Here is a 23,122-nt window from a genome sequence, read left to right as displayed (position 1 = left end):
ATAAAAATAATTTAGAAATTCAGTAAAATGAGGTGGAAAGCAGGGAAGGAGGGGATGTAGCACAGTGGTACAACGCCTGGCCAGTATGTGCGGGACCATAGGTCAGGCTACAGTGAGTGAGTTAGTAAACAGACGGGTGTTTTTACAGCTTTTGTAAATGAGTCGTGGTCTTTAAATGTCCCTTGCTACTGTTTTTTCTTTTCCACTCAATATGGGTAGGTCATTAATTGCCTCCAATATGAAGTGTGGAGCTGGGTGTTCCTGTAATGCCAGCACTTTGGAGGCTGAGGTAAGAGATAGGAGTTCAAGCCTTTTTTTTATTACCTAGCAAGTTTGAAGCAAGTTTGTCTCAAATGAAAGAGTTAAATGAGTGCTTGTTCTGTTTTTCCTTTGTGGTAAATCGTGAATTGTAATCTATTTTTTTGCTTCTGTTCTATTTTGTCCTTTATTTGCAGTATTTGATATTAAAACGCTTAATACAATTATTGACTGTTTATTTCAGGGACACAGCAGGCCAGGAGCGATTTCACACCATCACAACCTCCTACTACAGAGGAGCAATGGGCATCATGCTAGTGTATGACATCACCAATGGTAAAAGTTTTGAAAACATCAGCAAGTGGCTTAGAAACATAGATGAGGTAAGACCTAGGAGGTGCATAAACCCTCTCCCCTTAACCACCTGAGTAGTTTATCTTTAAAATTGTTTCTCACTGAATCTTTATTGAATGATTTAAATTTTTAAATTTTATTACTAAGTTATAGAAAGGTTATATTGTTTCTAGACATTTTTAAATGTTTAAGTATAAAGACAGTAAATCTAACCAAAAGGAAATAGTGCCAAATGCATGTGAAGTTAACAATTTTTTGTAAGCTGAAGTTACATATCAAAGCATATCTATTTCATTGCTAGAGCTTTGAGACTTCCTGTTGGAATTGTTATTCACACTGTATTGCTGTCCTTAACATTGACATTTCACTAGGACTGACTTTTTAAAGCATGCTTTACCTGGATACATGAAGCAGGGTAACTAACTACCTGGCTGTAGAAATGCTCATGGAAAGATGCTTTGGCCCAAAGATGTTAGTTAGCCTTAGCCGAATTCTTGGGAGGCTTAATCTCATGTTCCTTCTCTAAAACAAGGAGGTATTTATGTGAGGTGTGCTGGTGTATGTGTATGTTTGATATAGAGGGGGCTGTGCATGTTAGGGCACACATGTGGGTGCCAGAAGACAACTAATTCATGGTATCGGGCTGACACGGTAAGCCCCCCCCCCCCCCCGCTCTCTTTCTTTCTTTTTCTCTCCCCTTTTCCTCCCCTCCTCCCTCCTCACAGGTTTCCCTGTATATCCCTGGCTGTCCTGGAAAACTCACTCTATAAACTAGACTGGCCTCAAACTCAGAGATCCACCTGCCTCTGCCTCTCAAGTGCTGGGATTAAAGCCACCATTACCTGGCTCACAGCAAACATCTTGATCCACTGAATCATGGTTTACAAGTATTGTCTGTTTTGTGGGTGACCTTTTCAGTGTCTTTTGAGAGGTCTCATCTCAGACTGGCCTTGAACTAAAGTCCTCCTGCCTCTTGCAGTTTATATACTGCTAGGGATTGAACTCAGGGCTTCCTGTGTAGTAGGCAGGAAGTCGCCCAATGAGCTAGCTGCAGTCCTGTTCACTTTTTTTGCATACTTGGAAGCAGGAAAGAAAAATGAGGTCACCTGTCACCTGATGGGACATGATTTGAGAATACTGCCCCATATCCCAGAGTCTGTGAAATTCTGCCAAATTATTGCTAACATAGTAAAGTTTACTGTGTAGATTCCCTACAAAGAGAGACTTTTCTGTATGAAGACATTCCCAGTAAAGGATTTAAAATAATAGTGACCCATGTTTAAGGTCTTGGCATATATGAGGCATATCAAGTATAGCCTTCCTCCTTTCCCAGGTATTAGCATGTAATTTTCTGGAAATTTTTTTATGACTTAAACTTCATTTTCAATGAAAATGTCTTAGCTCCCTGTGTAATGCTTATGATCTGTGGTTTTACCTTACCAGTCTGTAATCCTATCCAGTGTGTCTCAGCAACCACCCCGTGATGTGATGTCATTTACAGAAGGGGTGGAAATAGGTGGAAAGTCCCATCAAAAAATCCCAGGCATGTATGCCTTTAATCCCAGCACTTAGGAGGCAGAATCAGGCAGATCTCTATGAAGTTTGAGGCCACCAAAACTACTAAGTGAGACCTTGTCTTTAAAAAAATTTTTTAAAAAGCCACAAATGATCCGTATAATGGTTACTATGATCTTAAATGTAACTCTTGAATCATGCCCACAGTTGGCTGGGCACAGTTTTTTCCCCCGAGTGCCTCATTTTCTACTAACATCTGTGCTTAAGGGTATGTTAAAAATCTCTTAATAAACTTCTGTTTTGTTTTTCACACTGATTTGTCCTGGGTTCTCTCTTTTTAAACAATGATTTTTTTTTCTTTACTTATAGGAATGTACCTGTATGAGTAAATACCGTGTGTGTGTGTGTGTGTGTGTGTGTGTGTGTGTGTGTGCGCGCGCGCGCGCACGCTGATGCCAGAAGAGAATATCAGATACCCTGAAGCTCGAGTTACAAGTGGTTGTTCTGATTGACGGTGTGGGTGCTGGGAACGGAACTTGTGTTCTCTGGAAGAACAGCAAATGCTCTTAGCTGCTGCGCCATCTCTCCAGCCCAAAGATGAGAGAAGCTGTTTTGCCAGGTTATGCTGCAATTCTTTTCTGCAGTGAAATTAATGCTACCCCTTGGTTGCACAAATGTATTGGTTTAGATTTTTTGATTGTTTGGTTTTGGTTTGAGTCTTTAAGTTGGGGTCTCACATAGCCTAGGCTAGCTTAGCTCTCTGACCTTAAATCTCTGATCCTCCTCTCATCTCTGCCTCCCAAGTGCTAGGATTACAGGCATGATCCACCACTCCTTTCTTTTTTTTTTTTTTTTTTTTTTTAAGAGCTGCGTGTTTGAATGTTTTGCCCACACATTTGAATATGTGCCATGGATCTCAAAAGGGGCCTCAGGTATCCTGGACTTGGAGTTACAGATGTGTGTGAATCACTATGTGGTTGCTGGGAACCAACCTGACTTCTCTGCAAGAGCAATAAGTGCTCTTGGCCAGTTCTCCCCCCCAGGCTTACTAATTTGAATGAAGAATTTTTTAAACCTTATTTATGGATAGTGTTCTACCTGCATGTATACCTGTAGGCCAGAAGAGGGCACCAGATCTCATTACATATGGTTGTAATTGCTGGGAATTGAACTCATAACCTCTGGAAGAGCAGCCAATGCTCTTTTGAGCCATCTCTTCAGCATGAATGAAGAATTTTTAATGCCGTTTTGACTTGTAAAAATTCGGGGTGGGTGTACTGAGAAGCAAGTGTCAGCTGTTTTTTTTTTTTTTTTTTTTTTTGGTATTTTCTTTTTCTTAGCTTTGCTATAGATAATTCTTCTTATAAAAGGGGTGGTAATTAGGAAGAAAGGAAACTTGAGCTAAAGTCATAACTGCAAAGGTTTCCCACACTGATAAGAATGTGTCCCTGCTGGGTGTTGCCACTGTTGGTCTTTTCTGTAGCACCTTAATGCACATAGCGGGAGCCAGTCCAAGCACAGGCTCGTTCTTTCCCATGTATGGGTCTGTGTCCCTCCCCTTAAACATGCATGGCACACACACAGATACATGGAAAAGGACATGAGTTTAAGAAACATACTGTCATGTTTAGAAAATATTAAGTCATAATTCATGTCAGTGTGCAAAAGTAATTTTTATCCTGTTTCAGCATGCCAATGAGGATGTGGAAAGAATGTTACTAGGAAACAAGTGTGACATGGATGATAAGAGAGTTGTACCTAAAAGCAAGGGAGAGCAGGTAAGAGTGAGCCGTGGTGGGGACAGCGCTGGCCCAGTGGCTGTGGTGCTGCTGTGGTGACTGGGCGGGTCTACCAGGCCTTAGAAAGTGCTTGTTGGAAACAATAGCTTACCCTCTGAGAAAATACTTTCTACTGCGTAACTAACATGGGGGCAGGGCCATATATGTGCCTCGTAGTTGTTATTCTGTGTAAGCTATACAGAAAAGCATGTCAGTGATCGTTTTTGTTGCAGTTGTTTTAATCTTAGAAGTTAATGAAATGTGTCAATTATTAAGATTCTGACAATTGATAGCTAAGACTGTGGCAGTGGAAATTCAGTACATCACGCCAAACTTCTAACATAGTTCCTGATTTAGAATATCTGAGATGAACTCCTATGGTGGAGAGGGCTGTTTCTATTACCTAGTTCTCTTTTTAAGGTCTTGACTCATGAAAATGGTCTGTGTTACATTTTCTACTTGGTACCCTAGCTTCAGAGTAAAGTTATTACCTCCTCTAAAATGTTGCTGCCACTGTTGGCAGTCCATATTTGACAGTTGCATGACGTTATTTTGCTTCTATTTTTAGATTGCAAGGGAGCATGGTATTAGGTTTTTTGAGACTAGTGCAAAAGCAAATATAAACATCGAAAAGGCGTTCCTCACATTAGCTGAAGACATCCTCCGAAAGGTAAGCTCCTTTCTGCACTGACACTTGTGAATTTTTTGACTTGGTGATGGTGGTAGTAGTAGTTTTTGTTTTTGTTTGTGACAGGATCTTAACTCGTACCTCAGACTGGTCTGCAACTCTTGTTCCTTCTGTCTTAGCTTTATGGATGCTGGGATTACCCCACTACCTTCTGTTCTTTGTTTCTTTAAATATAGTATTCACATAGTTTGAGTTTTGATGCTATTGTTTCTAAAAGATAACCTTTTATCAATATTTGATTCTCCAGAATGAATTAAGGAACTTAAAGTTACATGTCTAGAAAACATGTGGCAAGGACTGGAGAGATGGCTCAGTGGTTAAGAGCACTGGCTGCTCTTCCAGAGGTCCTGAGTTCAATTCCCAGCAACTACATGGTGGCTCACAACCATCTGTAATGGGATCTGGTGCCCTCTTCTGGCATGCGGGCATACATGGAGGTAGAATGTTGTATACATAATAAGTAAATCTTTTATTTAAAAAAAAAAAAAAGGAATGATGAGAGGGGAGAAACAGTCTTCCCTAGGGAAAAGCACACCAATTGGCTATTCAAAACAAAAGGTCAGCCCTGAAAACATGCATGAGTAACACTATACAGACTGAGCAGGTTATATTTAGGAATAGATTAATGAAAAAAAGAGACCATGGGAGGTTTGGAGGAAAGAAAAGAGAGAAATGATGTAATTATATTATAATCTCAAAAAAAAAAAAAAAAGAAAGAAAGAAAGAAAGAAAGAAAACATGTGGCGACCTGAAGGAAGAGGTAGCCAGTAGTGTTGCTGTTCACTACCTGGTCTCTGTTTCACACGGCTCCCGTACAACTCCCTGATGTCCGTGTGATGGTGATGAAACCTGCAAAAAGAAGCAAAAGTGGGGCTGAGAGTGTAGATCAGTGGTTCTCAGGCTGCAGGGTGCAACCCCTTTGGCAGAGCTCTATCTCCAAAAATATTTACATTATGATTCATAACAATAGCAAAATTACAGCTGTGAAGTAGCAATGAAAACAGTGTTATGGATGGGGTCATCACAGCACGATGAAGGCTGAGAACCTCTGGTGTAGGTCATTCATGGAGTGATTGATGTGGAAGGCCCTAAGTTCAATCTCTAGCATTCAGAGAATGAGAGAAGTGTAGTATAAATAGATGAAGGCTATTTTTAGTGTACTGAGCAGCAAAAAGCAGGTTATAGCCAAGCATGATGGCACATGTCTAATCCCATCACTTAGGAAGATGAAGCAGATTGATCATATGTTGAGGCCAGTCTGGTTAGAGAGAGAGATCCCATCTCAAATTTTAAAAAAAGTTGAGTGAAAGATAATGGTTTCATTTAAAAAGATTGTATGATACCAAACAGATACATTTCATATAGCAAAGGAATATCTGGAAAGGTAGGTTTTTAAAAAATCTTTAAATTATGTGAATGTTTTAAAGTGTTGTTTTTGTTTTGTTTCTTAAGCATTGATTGTTTGGGCTGGGAACGCAGCTTGGTGTCAGAGCACGTTTTTGTCATGCTTGAGGCTCTGGGTTCTCTGCTGGTCTCTAGTCTGCATAGTTTCAGGCCAGCCAGGATATGCAGTAAGATAACCTTATCTCAGAAAAAAAGAAGAAAATTATAACTCTTTCATACTTGAAAATGCCATGGAAACCTACTTTGTAAGTTAATCTGTTTAAAAGATGAGAAGGAATGTTTTAAAGCCAAGTGCATTGGCACACTCTTTTAATCCCAGCATTTGGTGGCTGAGACAGAATTGCATAGTGAGTTCAAGGCTAGCCTGCATACCACAGTGAGATCCTTTAAATCTAAAACCAAAAAACTGCTCATCATAGTGGTGCACACTTTTAATCCCAGCCTAATCTACGGAGCGAGTTCCAGGACATTCAGGGCTACTTACATAGTGAAATTCTGTCTCAATAACATCATCATCATCATAATTCCCCAAATTTAAAGAATCCTCTGTTAACTGTTCTGTTGGGTTAGTGCCCTTTTCCTGGCCAAGAGCCAAATTAAAGTCTGCTTCAAAAACTGAATTCATATTGCGACTCTCAAGTGTGTTACCAAGAGATACTCCTTTGTCAAGATCTACACGGATCTCAGTTAAGAGAAAGTTGAAAGAAAGCCAGACTAAGATGCAGGAGTAAACCTGAGTCACACTACCCTGGGAGCCAGACTTCCTGGAGAAGGTGAACTCCTGTGCAGTTGTGTTTTTTTGGTGTGGCTACTTGAGCTGCCTCTTTATTTTCTGTGTATTTTCCTTAAAATCTGTTCAAGAAGCAAAGGCGGTGGTCAGAAAGCTCATGGGGTTTGGACAGTCTTGTTAGTCTGCACCTTGATTCCCTGATGTTTACAGGGACGAGCCCATCTTGAGACAGCAAGAATAAGTTAGACAGGATTCTCACTTCAGATTTACTAGACGTTCTGAGGGCTCCTGGATTTTCCTTTGTCCTGCTAAAGATCTTCACTTTTAAACTATTTCATGAAAGCTGAGTTCTCAGGCACACCTTAGGCTTTAAAGTTCTATTTATGATGTTCTAAGAATCATATTCAGGATGTTGGAGAAAGCAGAATGATATGACAGAGAAAGCCACTCCTAAGAGTTAACAGTCAACATTTTGGTGTGTCCCTGGAGCTTTTAGAAAGTCTTGCCCACCCAAATTGCATTTTATCCCTCTCCTCTTCCACTTACTCATGATTGAGATTGCCATTTTGTTTGTTTTTCAAGACAAGTTTCTCTGTGTAGCCCTGGCTGTCCTGGAACTTGTTTTGTAGACCAGGCTGGCCTCGAACTCACCAGAGATCCACCTGCCTCTGCCTCCCAAGTTCTGGGACTAAAGGCATGCACCACCACCATGAAGATTGCCTCGTTTAAAGCACTGGTACAGTAATATAAACAATTCAAATGTGCTTTTGTCTGAAAAGGCAAATAACTGAACAGAGAAAGGCTTTGGTGTCCCTAGTGTCAGATGTGCTCTAACAATGGTTTTTGTGAGTTAGAAATTAATATGTTTTTTATTTGGAGGGGCAGGGTTTGCACAGGTTCCACAGCACACTTGTGGGGCTTAAAAACATCTTGTAGGAGTTAGTGCTGTCCTATTTTAAGGTCCCAAGGATCAAACTCAGTCATGAGGGTTAGCAACAGACAGTTACACACTGAACTATCTCGCCTGCCTTTCAAAACAAAACAAAACACAGATCTTGCTATGTAGCCCAGACTTACCTAGAATTCTTCATTTTCTGCCTTCTACGTTCTGGGATTACAAGGATGTGCCATCTCACCTAGCTTAATGATCCTAAGTACTAAGTACTCATAGTTGAGGGCTAAGAGATGCCAAACCTGTTCAGAAGAGTTAGTTAGACTGGGCGGTGGTGGCCCACGCCTTTGATCCCAGCACTAGGGAGGCAGAGGCAGATGGATCTCTATGAGTCCGAGGCCAGCCTGGTCTACAAGAGCTAGTTCCAGGACAGTCACCAAAGCTACAGAGAAGCCCTGTCTCGAAAACAAACAAACAAACAAACAAAAAAGGCAGGGATGGTTTGAAATGCTTTAGTAAGTATTGCCTAGAGATCTCTGTCACTCTTCACAGAAGAAACACCAACTAAGGGACAACCAGAAACAGTTTTGAAGTTGGGACTTTCATGGGGAAGGGACAATCTTCTCATGTGACTGTGACTGCCTTTTGTTGTGTAGCTGATATTAACATGATTCTTCCGGTTGAGTCTGTTTTCATCCAGGCCTGTGTTTCCTCATGGCTTGCTTCCTTGTGTTGTTGCAGACCCCTGTAAAAGAACCCAACAGTGAAAACGTAGACATCAGCAGTGGAGGAGGCGTGACGGGCTGGAAGAGCAAATGCTGCTGAGCGCTCTCCTGTCCATCTGTTCCATCCACCATCCGTTTCTCTTCTCGCTGCAAAATAAAACACTCTGTCCATTTTTAACTCTAAACAGATATTTTTGTTCTTCATCTTAACTATTCAGTCCACCTATTTTATTTGTTCTTTCATCTGTGACTGCTTGCGGACTATTATAATTTTCTTCAAACAAAAAAAATGTATAGAAAAATCATGTCTGTGACTTCATTTTCAGATGTACTTGCTCAGCTCACCACTGCACTTCAGTTGTATTATAGTCCAGTTCTTATCAACATTAAACAATAGCAATCATTTCAACTCTATTCTGCAAAATTGTATAAGAATAAAAGTTAGAATTAACAGTTTTATTTTGTACAACAGTGGGATTTTCTGTCATGAATAATGTGCTTGAGTCCCTATAATCTGTAGACGTGATAGCAAAGAAACAAAAGCCAGGAAAACACTCATTTTCGCCTTGAATCTGTATGTGGGGTTAATTTTGTCCTGTGCCTTATGTGGAAAGGAACTTCTTTGGTTTTCTTTTTTTGTTTTGGTGGAAGCATGTGCAGGAGACATTTCATCCCAACATAAACCCGTTCAGATGCTCGCGGTGTGCTCGACTGTAACTTTGACAGTAGTTAACTGAGGACGAAGGGTAATGCAGAAATGATACTTGATTTGCAGTCTCGTTTCCAGTGGCCTTGATACTTACACCGATTCCTGCCACCAGGTCCCTTGGCCACTCTGTCCCTGCGTCTCATCTTTCTGCATGCTGCTTTGTTTGCCCCCACTACTCCTGGTATGAGTTATTTAAAGATGAAAGCTTTGTCGAGTTTAACATAAAGCACTGATTTACCTTGCTAAGTAAATGGAAAGATAAATTCTAACTGCCTACTATCAGATGTCAGTTAATCGGTGTTGGCCCCTCATTTACTCTCTCTCCTAAACCTGTCCCGCTGTCTGACTTCTGTTTCTCTCCCTCCCTTTGCCCTTCCTGTCTATCCACTGAGTTTATGAAATGGAAGAGTTAATTGCATGCACTAGTGTTTGGAGGGTGTTGTGGTTTGTCTTTCTAATTAGGTATATATCCTATTCACTTTCCTAGAATAAACTTCTTAACCTGAATTTGAGTAGTTTCCACTCTGGCAACTCCTCCAGCAGTTTCATAGCCCAGGAAAAACTGGTTTTGAAATAAACATGAAGAACAGGAAGGAGGAGTGGATCTTAGTGATGTTTGCCAAATATATTGAGATTTGGCCTTTGAAGAACACTTCAGTGTTAAGTTGTCTTTACTGTAAGATTTAGAAATACATTATAATATTATTAATTTCAAGTCCTATCTTTCCATCCTCTCAGAAACTCTTAAGACGATGGACTTTTAAAGACTACAAAGGACAGCGAAAGGCTCCTCACATGAAGCTGAGACAGATCTCTGGCTTTCTGACCCTCGCCTCTCTTCCTCTTTCTAGTTTGGCTCCGTTGCTTCTCATAAGGACAGGGTAGGCTAAGTTCCCTATGCTGCTAGCATCCTAAGATGATACCTTTGTGGAAATAATTGTGAATAGCATGATTCATTTCAAGCAGAGGCTGAGTTTAGGACAGCAGCTTCCATTGAAGAGTTCTGTGACACGCATCTTAATGACCTCTTGGCTCACATAAACAATACAGGGACATATCTGCTAAGAGAACCCATGAATTTTTCAGATAGTGCCCTAAAGACAGTTTTATATGCCTCACTGGTGGCTCTTAGTCCCCCTTCCCCACTTGACTTTATCATTGTTTACTAGTAAAAAGCAGCATTGCCAAATAATCCCTGTTTTTCCACTCTGAAAAATGCAATGTTTAAGCTTTTGAAGTTGTAGGTCAAACCTGCTGTCGCTAAGTCCTTGCTGTTTGTGTTGCTTCCCTTTTCCTGGAATGTGGCAGTCGCCGCTTTGCTTTCAACCCTCTTTGATTCTTAATTCAGTGACTTAAGGTTTGGAGCTACACACTGGGATTTTGGCTAACAGACTGACAGTTTTGTTGTTTGCATAATTATAATTGGCATTGTACAGAGAGGATATGGCTACCTTTTGTTAAATCTGCACTTTCTGAATATCAAAAAAAGGGAAATGGAGTATAAATCAATTTTTGTATAATCTGTTTGAAACCTGAGTTTTATTTGCTTACTATTAGGGCTTTGTCCCCTTTTCTGTAAGTCTCCTGGGATCCTGTGTAGAAGCTGTTCTCATCAAACACCAACAGTTCAGTCCATTCTCTGGTACTAGCTACAAATTCGGTTTCATACTCTACTTAACAATTTAAATAAACTGAAATATTTCTAGATGGTCTACTTCTGTTCATATAAAAAGAAAACTTGATTTCCAACTGTGTGGTTTGGTTTTCATTTATTTTTGGAGTTGGAGGGTTGCTTCTGAAAACAATACAGGAGAGCATCCTGTTAAGCATGGTAAAGATAGAAGGGAAATCATTTTGTCAGCATTTGGAAGAACTGTAGAGCAAACTGTTTTAAACCACAAGGAGCTCTAGGACATTAAGCGAAATCATCCTGATTGTAGGATGGCTGCCCTGGTCCTCTCCAGCTCATGCTAGTTCTGTGTGCCAGGGCCAAGTTGGAAGCACTGTTGACCCAGGGCACCCAGGTAGGCTCTCAGTTCTGAGGGATGGTGCAGCCGAGTTTAGACAGCCTCACGAACCACGGCTTGTCCTTGCCGAGTGTTGGCAAAATCAGTGCTTAACTCCATGGTCAGCCTGGTCAGGAAAAGAGCATGGCTGCTTGTCTCTGCAGAAGAATCACGCACAGGTGCTCACGTGTAGTTTCTGAGAGGCTGAGTCTTTTCAGTGCTGCGCGCCCCTTTCTTCATGACCCCCTTCTAGCAGTAGGAGTTCCAGGGCTGCCTGAGGGCCTCCAGGCTCCCAAGCTGAGTAGAGATGAAGGCAGGGCGCGGCACAGTATAATGAAACACACAAAATGAGCTGCTCCCATTGGACTCTTGTCTGCCCTTCCTCCAAGAATGGACTGGTTGGACAGCCAAGGGAAACCGAGGTAACTGGTGTGCTGGGAGAGCTTCAGCAGCAAGAGACGTTTCAGCTGAGTCACAGCCCTCTGTGCTTCCACACTAATGGGTGCCAGTCAGGTGGTTGGCTCCCAGTGGGCTGGGGGAAGGGAGAAAGGCCCTCGCAGAGCAAGTCTGGGGCTTGAGGACTGGAGTCTCAGGTCTCTCAAAGTTTAGGCAGGGGTGAAGCCCTCTGCCTGCGGCTACTGATTCCAGTGGTGGATACTGCTGGAGGGAGCTCCCTGCAGAAGCCTTAGGCAGAAGAAGCCCACATCTTTGTCTCCCAAGAATTCCCTGCCAGTAACCTGGGGCTTCTCATTTTACTACGTTTTGCTGGAAGCCTCAGGAGAGGGTCTAATTTATTGAGACCAGCTGACTTCTGATTGGATGTGGGCACACAAATAAGGTGAGACTTGGTGAGGTCAAGAAAAAAGCTATCAGACTGGACTTCCCGCTGGCTGTCAAAATGGGAGGTGCTACAGCAGAAGTTGGGGTCAGGGTGGGAGGGTTGCTTGTTCCTTAGCTGCTGCATTGACAGCTGTCAGAGAACCCCCACATGGGCAGGAAACTGCATCAGACACCCCCTCCTATGCCTCACCTGAGATTATACACAAAAGCCACACCTGTTTTTTGTTTCTGTTTGTTAATTTGTGTGGGTCTGTATGTGCCCATGCATGTGGGTGGCTGAAGAAGTCACAGGAGAACATCAGATCTGGAGCTGCAGTTACAGGAGACTGAGCCACCATGTGTGTGCTGGGAACTGAGCTAGGGGCCTCTGCAGGAGCAGCAAGCACCCTTAATTTGCAGGCCGCCTTTCTAGTCCCTTTGTTTTTGTAAAGCAGTACTGGGATCAAACCCATTTCATGCAAGATAGGCAAACACTTTACCAACTGAACTATAGCCCCAGTCCCTACAATAAACTGTTTTTCTTTTAATTCTTCTCTTGTATATTATATTCCTCCCTCTCCTCCCAGTCCCTCCCCTACCCATTTCTCCTAGATCCAAGCCTCTGTTTCCCTCAAAAAAGGGCAGACCTCCCAGGAGTATGCCGCATCAAGTCACAGTACGTCTGGGTACTTCCCCTCATATTAAGGCTGCACTAGGCAACCCAGTAGGAGGAAAAGGGTCCTAAAAGCTGATAGAAGTCAAGCAGTCCCCACTCCCACTGTTGGGAGCCCTACAAGAACACCAAACAGCATATATGCAGAGGACCTGGGTCAGACCCATACAGGCTTCTTGATTGTTAGTACCGTCTGTGAACCCCTATGAGCCCTGCTTAGTTGATTCTGTGGGCCATGTTCTTGACCCCTCTGGCTTCTATAATCCTTCCTCTCCATCTTGGGCAGTAAAATAAATACTTCTTTTAAAAAAATTGTCATTACATTTATTTGTGTGTGTGTGTGCATGCCAATAAATACTTTTTAAAAATTTGTTATGTGTGTTTATGCATGCACATGTGTATGCACTCTAGTGTGTCACAGCATGACATGGAAACCAGAGGACATCTTTCATAGGTCAGTTCTCTCCTTGTTCGTCTTGGGGATCAAACTCAGGTCATCACGCTGGGTGGAAAGCTCTTTTACCTACCCACTGAGCCACCTCACTGGTCCAGTAGACACTAATTATGAAGCCAGGCCAGGAAGATCAGATGTGTAGTCTGGTTTCAAATGCCACATTGAAGGAAATATGAGGACAGGAACAGATCAAACGACATTATTCTAAACCCAGGCTGGCAAGAGTTCACAGGAGTTTTGACCCAGCCTCTCCAGTAATTGCATTGTGACGAGGAGAAAAAGGTAAGCAAATGAAATAGGAATGCCATTAGAAGCTGGGCAGTGGTGGAAGACACCTTTAATTCCAGCAATTGAGAGCTGAATATTTGGTACCCAGTTTGTAGAGGTTTAGGGGAAGGACCAGGGGCTGTAGTCTTAGGGAAGGAAGCGTGTTACTGTGGTGTCCTTTGAGATCTCAGAAGCCCACACCATTCCCAGTTAGCTCTCTACCTCATGCTTGTGAATCAAATATGGGAACTCAGCTACTGCTCCAGGGCCATGCCTGCTGCCATGCTCCCCACGATGATAGCCATGGACTCTAATTTGTTTTATAATTGCCTTGGTCAAGCCAGGTGGTGGTGGCGCACGCCTTTAATCCCAGCATTTGGGAGGCAGAGGCAGGCAGATCTCTGAGCTCAAGGTCAGCCTGGTCTACAAGAGCTAGTTCCAGGACAGGTTCCAAAGCTACAGAAAAACCCTGTCTCGAAAAACCAAAAAAAAAAAAAAAAAAAAAAAATGTCTTGGTCATGGTGTCTTAGTGTGCAATAGAAAAGTAACTGAGCCACTCCCTGGTATAAATGCCCATCCATGACTGGTAATGCAGCTTGGTAAAGTGCTTGCCTCCCATGCACAAACAAGAACAAAATATAGGCTGGAGAGATGGCTCAGAGGTTAAGAGCACTGACTGCTCTTCCAGTGGTCCTGAGTTCAATTCCCAGCAACCACATGGTGGCTCACAACCATCTGAAATGAGATCTGGTGCCCTCTTCTGACATGTAGCATACGTGCCAGCAGCAAATTGTATGCAAAATAAATATTTTTTAAAAAAGAACAAAATACACAGACAGACACATGGTTGTACTCAGCCCATCTGAAGAATGCTGGGCTGAGAGATTCAGGTGCTAGTTGTGTGGGGTTTTTTGTTATTTGTTTTGTTTTAACTTACTTTGTGATTCCCCCTAGGCAGCCAAGTTCATGAGCTGGCCTTCAAATTACATGCCTTGGGACCTCCTGGGAGCCTGTTAGAAACCAGCTTGCTCTTGAGCCTCTGCCCAGTCCCAACTTTCTAGAGCCCGCTCCCATTCTGGAGAATGCTGTTCTTCAATAAACCGCCTGTCTCCATCACAAAAGGAAAGAAGGAAGAGAGTCCTAAGGAAAATCTTAGGGCTAGGCATGCCCTAAGTGTTAGAGTGAAAGTCCCAGGCTTGATCCCCCCTCCCTTCCAGAAAAAAGGAGGTGTGAAATACAGAGTCTCAATACAACTCGAGCAAGTTTAAGCAACAGCCTAAATGAGTGTGGCCTGTATTGCTTTGGGAAGGGCTGGCCTGCGGTTTCTCCATGGCAGCCATTGAGGACAGCACACCCTACCTCCATGTCATCTGGCAGGCCCTGTGCACGTCCTCAGTTTCAGTTAACTGTCCTTAGATTCTGTCCTTACCGTTCCTGATTGCAGTCCACCACTGAGGGCAAGTCGGGGCAGAAAGACCAGCAGCAAGGGCAAAGAGAAATGAGTAAGTATATCCGTGTTGTCCACTGGCATTTTTATTCTCAGTAGCTTTCTTCTATTTTAGTGGTTCAAGATCCCTTGCCTAGAGAATGGTGTCACCCACAATGGAGTTTGTTCCCCTCCATCCATCTAAAATCAAGACAACTCCCACAAACATTCTCCTACCCACCTAACATTAAGGTGCTCTTTCCAGGTGGCTCGAGGTTGTATAAAGTTGACAATAGAAAAAAAAAAAAAAAGCACAGCATATATACATACACATTTTATTTATACACACACACACACACATTTTTTTTCCTTTGAGATAGTGTCGTAGTAGCCCAGGTTGGCCTTGAACTCACTGTGTAGCCGCTTGAATTTCTGATCCTCCCTCCTCCAACTCATTGGTGGTGAGATTACAGGCATGTACCACTTCGTCAGGCTGCCCAGGTCGACCTTGGATTCTTACACTCAAATCGCCCTTCCACCTCAGCCTCCCAAATAGCTGAGCTGTGAGCATGAGTCACTGCACCCTGCTTGCATTTCTTTTAATGCAGCTTCAATTATAACTCAAAAAGAACTTTAAAATGCAAGCTGCAGTCTGGTCAAGCTAACTCCTGCCAGTTAGCTGCTGGACAAATTAGTTGACTCAGTGCACATCCATCATCAATTCTTTATCTCTAAAGCGCCCAGTGGGACAGCTCAGCGGTTAAGTATGCTTGCTGCCAAATCTTATGACCCGAGTTTGATCCCTGGGACTCACAAGTTGGAGGGAAATAACCAACTCTTAAAGTTTGTCCTCTAAACTAGGCATTCACTTGCATGCATTTATGCACGCACTCAAGATAAATGTAAAATAAAGGGTGATCTAGAAAGTCCCTTTCTATTAGACCCAATTGAATAGAAACATTCTTCAGTTCTGAGGGCTCCTTGCTTGACACACAAGACTCCTAACATTACAGTTTTTCTGAATTGACAGGGTCTTGACACTGTGGGGTAGGGTGGGTGAGGATGTGGGGACTATAAAATTAACCATAGAGCCAGTTTGCCACCTGGTGGTCATTTTGGGAACTGCGGTTCCAATGCCCAATTCTCGATGAAACACTTCCTTTAAACCAGCAGTTCACAACCTTCCAATGCTGTGACCTTTTAATACAGTCTCTCGTGTTGTGGTGACCCCAACCATAAAATGATTTTCGTTGCTACTTCATAACAGTGGTTTTGTTACTGTTATGAATTGTAATGTAAATACTTGTGTTTTCTGATGGTCTTAGGTGACCCCCAAGGGTCGTTTGGTCCCCAGGTTGAGAACCACTGCCTTAAACACTTTGAAGGAAGAGGCTAGAGAGATGGCTCAGCACTGGCTGCTCTTCCAGAGGACCTAGGTTCAATTCCCAGCACCCACATGGCAGCTCACAATGGTCTGTAACTCCAGTTCTAGAGGACCTGACACCTTACACCAATTCACAGAAAATAAAGTTAGATAAATTATATATGTATTTATTATTTATATAAAAACCAGCACCTTGGGGCTGGAGAGATGGCTCAGAGGTTAAGAGCATTGCCTGCTCTTCCAAAGGTCCTGAGTTCAATTCCCAGCAACCACATGGTGGCTCACAACCATCTGTAGTGGGGTCTGGTGCCCTCTTCTGGCCTGCAGGCATACACACAGAACATTGTATACATAATAAATAAATAAAATATTTAAAAAAACAAAACAAAAAAACCAGCACCTTGAGGATTTAGGGTGTCAAGTTGGACAAGCACTCTGTCAGCTGAGCCACACCTGCTCCCACCTCCCAAATGCTGGAATTACGGGGTCTGCACCACCAGCCCCATCCTAGTCAGTTCTTCATGCTAACGCAAAAGAGTAAATATAACTAACAGGAAGTAGAGAAGACCAAAGGAAAATGGGTGAGGTGCTACATGGGTAAAGCAGGTAAAGATGTCTGCACCGAGTCTGACAACCTGAATTTGACACCTGGGACTCACATGGTGGGAGAAGAAACCATCCAAATGCAAGCCATGATGTGTGTACTCACACATGTAGATATGCCATAAATACATAAATGTAATTTTAAATGAGAAAGCAAAAAGCAAAGATGAAATCAAAGGTTAAAATTTGAGTAACTAGGGGCCAGGCATGGCAGCACACACCTCTAATTCCAGCATACAGGAGGCAGAGGCATGCAGATTTCTGAGTTTGAGCCCAGTCTGGTCTACAGAGCAAGTTCCAGAATAGCCTGGGCTCCACAGAGAAACGCTGTCTCAGAACACAAACGGACAAATGAGCAGCTGGAAAGAGAGGAAAGCAGACCGTGTGCTATGGCCTGAGGTGACTGAGGCGGGCCCTTTAAGAGGGTATTAATTAGGTTGTGGGAGCTGGGCCTCCCTTACAAAAGGGAACAAGGTAGAAGAGAATTTTCTCTTTCCTCCTGCTTACCACCACTTGAGGAAACAGCTGGACAGCTTCACCTTGAACTCGAGTTCTCTATAAATTACCCGGTCTGTGGTGACAGCAACATAGGAATGAAAGAGTCGAGGGACATGGCACACACACACAAAACACACCACACACACGCAGTTTTTTGTTTTACTGTTTGGGGGCCCTGCCACCCAGCTCCCAAACAACTCATACATGGAGGCTGATTATTACTTATAAATGGCCAGCCTTAACTTGGCTTTTTTCTAGCCAGCTTTACTTAAATTATCCTGTCTGTCTTTTGTCTCTGGGCTTTTCCTTTTCTTACGTCTGTATCTTACTTTCCTCTTACTCTGTAGCTGGCTGGTAGGTCCCTTAGCATCCTCCTCACCTTGTTCTCTTGCCCCTCCTTCCTTTTCTTTCCTTTTCTCCTTCTATTTATTCTCTCTGCCTGCCAGTCCCACTATCATTTCTCCTGCCTTTCTATTGGCCGTTCAGTTTTTTATTGGACCAATCAGGTGTTTTAGACAGGCAAAATAGCACAGCTTCACAGAGTTAAACAAATGCAATATAAAACAAAGTACAACACATCTTTGCATCATTAAACAAATGGGCCATAGCATAAACAAATGCAACACATCTCCCCCCACCCCCAAGACAGGGTTTCTCAGTGTAACAGTCCTAGCTATTCTGGAACTCGCTCTGTAGACCAGGCTGGCCTCAAACTCACAGAGATCCACCTGCCTCTGCCTCTGCCTCCCTAGTGCTGAGATGAAAGGTGTGCGCCACCACTGCCCAGAGGTCACACATCTTAAAATAATATTCCACAACACACACACACATACACACATACATACATACATACATACCATACATACATACATACTACACATACATACAAATAACCTAGAAGATTACCTATGCCTAGAACTGTCTTTATGGCATTTCAGAACTGCAAGAAAAGGAGTTTTGTTGTTGTTTCCTTAGAATGTTCTTACCTTTTCTTTGAGTCAGTCTGTTCCCAAGTCACAGTGGACACGAGCTGGAGGACAACTTGTGGGAGTCGTTCTCTCCTTCCGCCACGTGACTCCAGGGATTGAATGTAGTCTCTGCGGCAAGTCCCCTAACTGCTGAGCCACACCTGGGGTTGGTGTGCATGGGCAGCAAGGCTCCAACATGGAGCTCCAGCCCGAGACTACAGATATGGAAGGCAACAGTAGGCCAGCCAGATGGCTCAGCACATGGTATCCAGAAAGAAGGGAGAGGGGCTGGGAACGTGGCTCGGTCTGTGAAGCACTTACTGCTTGAGCACAATGGCCCAAGCCCAGTCTCTAGCACACCTACGAAAGCCATGCCATGCTCAGGGTCAGTGAGAGGCCCTACCAACAACTGAGGCAGGGCACAGAGGACATGGCTCAGTGGTAGAGCATTTGTCTAGCATGCATGTGGCTCTCGTTTCAAAATATTCTTTTAAATATTTATTTATTTATTTTATGCATGAGCGCTCTGTCTGCATGGACAGCTTTACCCCTAGAAGAGGGCATCAGATTCCACTAGAGATGGCTGTGAGCCACCATGTGGTTGCTAGGAATTTGAACTCAGGACCTCCGGAAGAGCAGTCAGTGCACTTGACCTCTGAGCCATCTCTCCAGCCTCTTGAAAAAAAATTTAATTAATTAATTGAAAAAATTTAAAACAAGGCCTCCTGTTGACAGAGGTTTCTGTCTCACCAGGTCACACATCTGTTTAGTCCCAAATAAACACACAGAGGTCTACATTAATTATAAACTGACTGGCCTATTACATCGGGCTTCTTATTAACTCTTATAACTTATAAACTTATAACTCTTATAACTTATAACTTATAATTATAAATTATAATTCCTGTCTGTGTTAGCCATGTGGCTTGGTGCCTTGTTTGGTGAGGCAGCCATGTCTTGCTTCCTCTGCATCTGGGTGATGACTGAAAACTGACCTTCCCTCTTCCCAGAATCCTCCTGTTCTCATTGCTCTGCCTCTACTTCCTGCCTGGCTACTGGCCAATCAGCTTTTCATCAAACAAGTACAAGAAACAAATTTTTACAGGGTAAAACCATGTCCCGCAGCATCCTCCCCCCTTTTTTCAAAACAAGAACTCTGAATCGAATCTTCCTTGTTTAGCTTTCTTCCTGACCATCTATAACAACTTGTAACCAGCACTCTAAACAAAGAAAAACATCCATAGTCTATTTTCTGGAAATGTGGGTGTAGTTTTCTAGGCTACTTCCTGCTGATTTGGGCCACTGATAATCTTATGGGGACCTAAAGAGAATTTAGATCAAGTCCTGACTGGAGTATCCTGTGAGGTTTGAATTATCTCAGGCAGCAGTCTTGAATCTGTTCTGGATGTAGAACTCAGACATCTGGGCCATCAGCTCCTATTGGAGATTTCTTAGGTGGTCTTCCTTGATCAAACCTGATTTTTCTTAATCCAGAATGAATCCACAGCCTCGCATTTCCTGTGGAAACAAAAGCAAAACCTCTTCTCCAAAGTAACATATATTTTGACTTATATTTTAAAGTCAAGGCATTTTAAAAATATATATGTTGGATTAATCCATCAGCATTTATAATCAAATATCTTTTAGCAGCTGTTGCTCCTTTATCAGCCACCAAACAATTTAAAGACAATACAATAACATACAGAACCCAGACTTTCTGTGTATTTTCCATCTTTACGTGGCTTTTTTTAAAACTCTATTTCTTTTATTTTTATTTTTAATTTTTGGATTTTTGAGACAGGGTTTTTTCTGTGTATCTTTGGCTGTCCTGAAATTTACTCTGTAGACCAGGCTGTCCTTGAACTCAGAGATCTGCCTGCCTTTGTCTTCCAAGTGCTAGGATTAAAGGTGGGTGCCACCACACCCAACTACTCTCTTTTTTATTTAAAGGACTTTATCCTTTTTTCTTTTCTCTCCCAAGCCTACACATAATTTTAAACACATTGCAAACCATTTAAAGATTTTCTTCACCTAAATCTATCTTTCTTTTTCTGACCTCAGGAGTCTTTAATTTGCTAAGTGATGTGGCTAGGATTAAAGCCCTGGCTTTGACGGTCAGTCGGATCCACTCCATTTCTTAGCTGTTTTCTGTTTGTTTGAAACGAGGTCTCAGGTAGCCCAGGCTAGCTTTGAACTCTTGATTGTCCTGCCTCTACCTCCGCTGGCCTGGCGTTATGTGTGTATAGATAGCACTATGCCCTGTCTTAGTAGAGAGAGGACGAGACAAACACAAAGGTATGCTGGGGTTAAAGGTGTGGCCTTACATCAGGCAACAGACAGTGACTTCACAGCCGTTCTGGGCTGTGTTTCGGTGTTGCTTGTGAGGCTAGAACTGTGACCTAAAAGGCAAGGCCAAAGGAAGACATCCTATCAGCTGTCCGGTCCTATGAAGATGATTGTGAAGGAGGGCTCCTCTGGTTCTGGAAACTTCCAGGCGAGACTAGAGCAGGACATTCAAGGTTGGTAGCTGCTGTCTTCTCTTGCCCTCGCCTCCGGGTTCCCCTGCTTGATCGTGGCAGACACTGTGACAACCACACACCAGGCAGAGCAACGGGCGAATTTGTTTTCATCTGATTATATTTGTCTGTGTTGTGGGGTTTTTGTTTTGGGGGTGAGAATGATTCCACCCCCCCTTACTACTTCCTCTCCTGATTTAAATGACTTCAGCAGGATTTTAGCATCTGGAGTTCTTTGCTGTTTTCACCATGTCAAATGAGGAACATGAGCTGCTGTGTGGGTGCTGGGAACCAAACCAGGGTCCCCTGAAAGAGCATCAAGTGCTCTTAGCCACTGAGCCATCGCTCCAGTCCCAATATATTGATAGTTTTCAATCTAATTCTTGCCAGGCAGTGGTGGTGCATGCCCTTAATCCCAGCACTTGGAAGTCAGAGGCAGGTGGAGTTGTGAATTTGAGGTTAGCCTGGTCTACAGAGTCAGTTCCAGGACAGCCAGGGCTACACAGAGAAACTCTGTCTTGAAAAACCAAGAACAAAATAAAAATAAATGAATTACCTCAAATACAAAACAAAATAGAAAAGTAAACTTTTCAATTTAAATATATATATTAAATATATATTTTTATAGATAACATATATGGGAGTTTTGCCTGCATATATCTATATGCCATATGTGTGCCTGGTGCCTCCAAAGCTAGAAGAGGGCATTGGATCCCTTGGAGCTGGAGTTGCAAGGAAAATTGTGAGCTTCCATGTGGGTGCTAGGAATAGAACCCAAGTCCTCTAGAAAAATAGCCAGTGCTCTTAACTATGGAGTCAACTCTCTAGCCCCCTAGCTAACTCCACAATTTTTTCCTTTTCTGAATTAAGTTCTTGGCATCACGTTATCTAATCAGCACGAGGCTGTTTAGATCCTTATTTATGTTTTCTTTTAGTTTGATAGTTTAATTTGGGGTGGGGGGTTTGAGACAGGGTTTCTCTGTGTAGCTTTGGAGCCTGTCCTGGAACTAGCTCTCATAGACCAGGCTGGCCTCGAACTCATAGAGATCTGCCTGCCTCTGCCTCCCGAGTGCGGCATTTTGGTTTTATTTACCCATATCCACTGGTTCTTGTCTCAGCACTTCTCGTGCTAGAAGAGCCTGTCCCCTTTGCTCTTTTGTCACAGATTGGTTACCTTGGTGCAACCACTGGGCGTCAGTCTAGGTCAACAAAGGCATTCTGCCGGGTCCTTCACCAACTCATCGGCTAGATTCATGTCAGATAACCAAGAATTTGCTGTCATGGAGGCCCAAGACGCCAAGTTCACCTGAAGTATCTATCCAGGCAAGTGTCATTCCAAGAGCTCTGGAAGACCACTAGCATGAAGCATTTCACTGGGAAATAATGTGAGAAAATTTTAAAATCATGAAACTTTTTTAAAAAAGCAACTCAATTTAAAAGCAAGCCATGAGGGCTGGTGAGAGGTCCTGAGTTCAATTCCCAGGAATCACATGCTGGCTCATAACCATCTGTAATGAAATCTGGTGCCCTCTTCTGGCCTGCAGGTATACATGCAGGCAGAACATTGTATACATAATAAATAAATCTTTAAAAAAATCATGAGACTCATGAGATGATAATGAATTCTCAGTTTATAGGTGTCTTAAGAGCCAGGGAGATGGCGCCACATGTGACAATATTGACACATAAGCCTGATGGCATGACTTCTATCTGGTATGCTGTCCCCAAGACGGAGTCACCTAAGACACTGAGATGAACAACCTGTGGGGGACCTGGCTCCTTCAGGGAAAGGGAACTGGAATGTCCTGTAAGTCTCATAAGCCTGCTGGCCCCTCCTGGTAGCCTCATGACCAGAATCCCCTCTCCACTGCAAACTTTCTTACTGCAGTTCCTGTTGCCTGTGACAGTTCCTTTTTCCTCAATGCCCTTCTGTCACTGTCCAACTGAAATCACCCTATAAAACTCCAATTCCCTTTTTGGCGCTGCTGTTCTCTCAGAGACTGGCAGTTCCTGCTTTAAACAAAAGCTTTACCTCCAGCCTCAGTGTGGCTCTCGTTCTCTTGTTAAGCCTCAAGCCAACCCTTTTAGGAGAGAATCAACTCCTAAAAGTTGTCCTCTGACTTCCACATGTGTGCTGTGACATGCATGCATGCACACACAGAGAGACAGATACACGCATGAAGGCAGCCACGTGCAAATAAATAAAGCTAGACATGATAATTCGTGTTTGTAATTCCAACATTTGGGAAGCTGAGGCAGCACAGGTGGGGAGGCCACTTTGAGCATGAACTACACAGGGAGACACTGCCTTTAAAAAGATTTCAGGACTTAATTAAAATAACCTTGATATGAAGATACAATAGAAGAAATAGACTCATCAGTTAAAGAAAACATTAAATCTAACAAAAGCTTAACCCAAAATATCCATGAAATATGGGACACCATAAAAAGGCCA

At 42.9% G+C, this 23,122-nt stretch overlaps 1 protein-coding gene across 1 annotated transcript in view; it reads left to right on the top strand.

Annotated features, from left to right (window-relative positions):
- Rab10 (RAB10, member RAS oncogene family) overlaps nt 1-10,802 on the top strand; it is a 57,416-nt gene extending 46,614 nt beyond the window's left edge. The window contains exons 3-6 of the mRNA XM_038319946.1: nt 503-641; nt 3,816-3,905; nt 4,474-4,575; nt 8,361-10,802. Of these exons, the coding sequence (XP_038175874.1) occupies nt 503-641; nt 3,816-3,905; nt 4,474-4,575; nt 8,361-8,444 (415 nt within the window). The 3' untranslated portion in view covers nt 8,445-10,802. The remainder of the gene's footprint in view (nt 1-502; nt 642-3,815; nt 3,906-4,473; nt 4,576-8,360) is intronic.
- Nucleotides 10,803-23,122: the final 12,320 nt, after the last annotated feature.

The sequence above is a fragment of the Arvicola amphibius genome, chromosome 2 (assembly GCF_903992535.2).
Source record: "Arvicola amphibius chromosome 2, mArvAmp1.2, whole genome shotgun sequence".
NCBI lineage: Eukaryota > Metazoa > Chordata > Mammalia > Rodentia > Cricetidae > Arvicola > Arvicola amphibius.
Note: the sequence above shows the minus strand (reverse complement) of the source record. Positions and strands in the feature narration are given on the sequence as shown.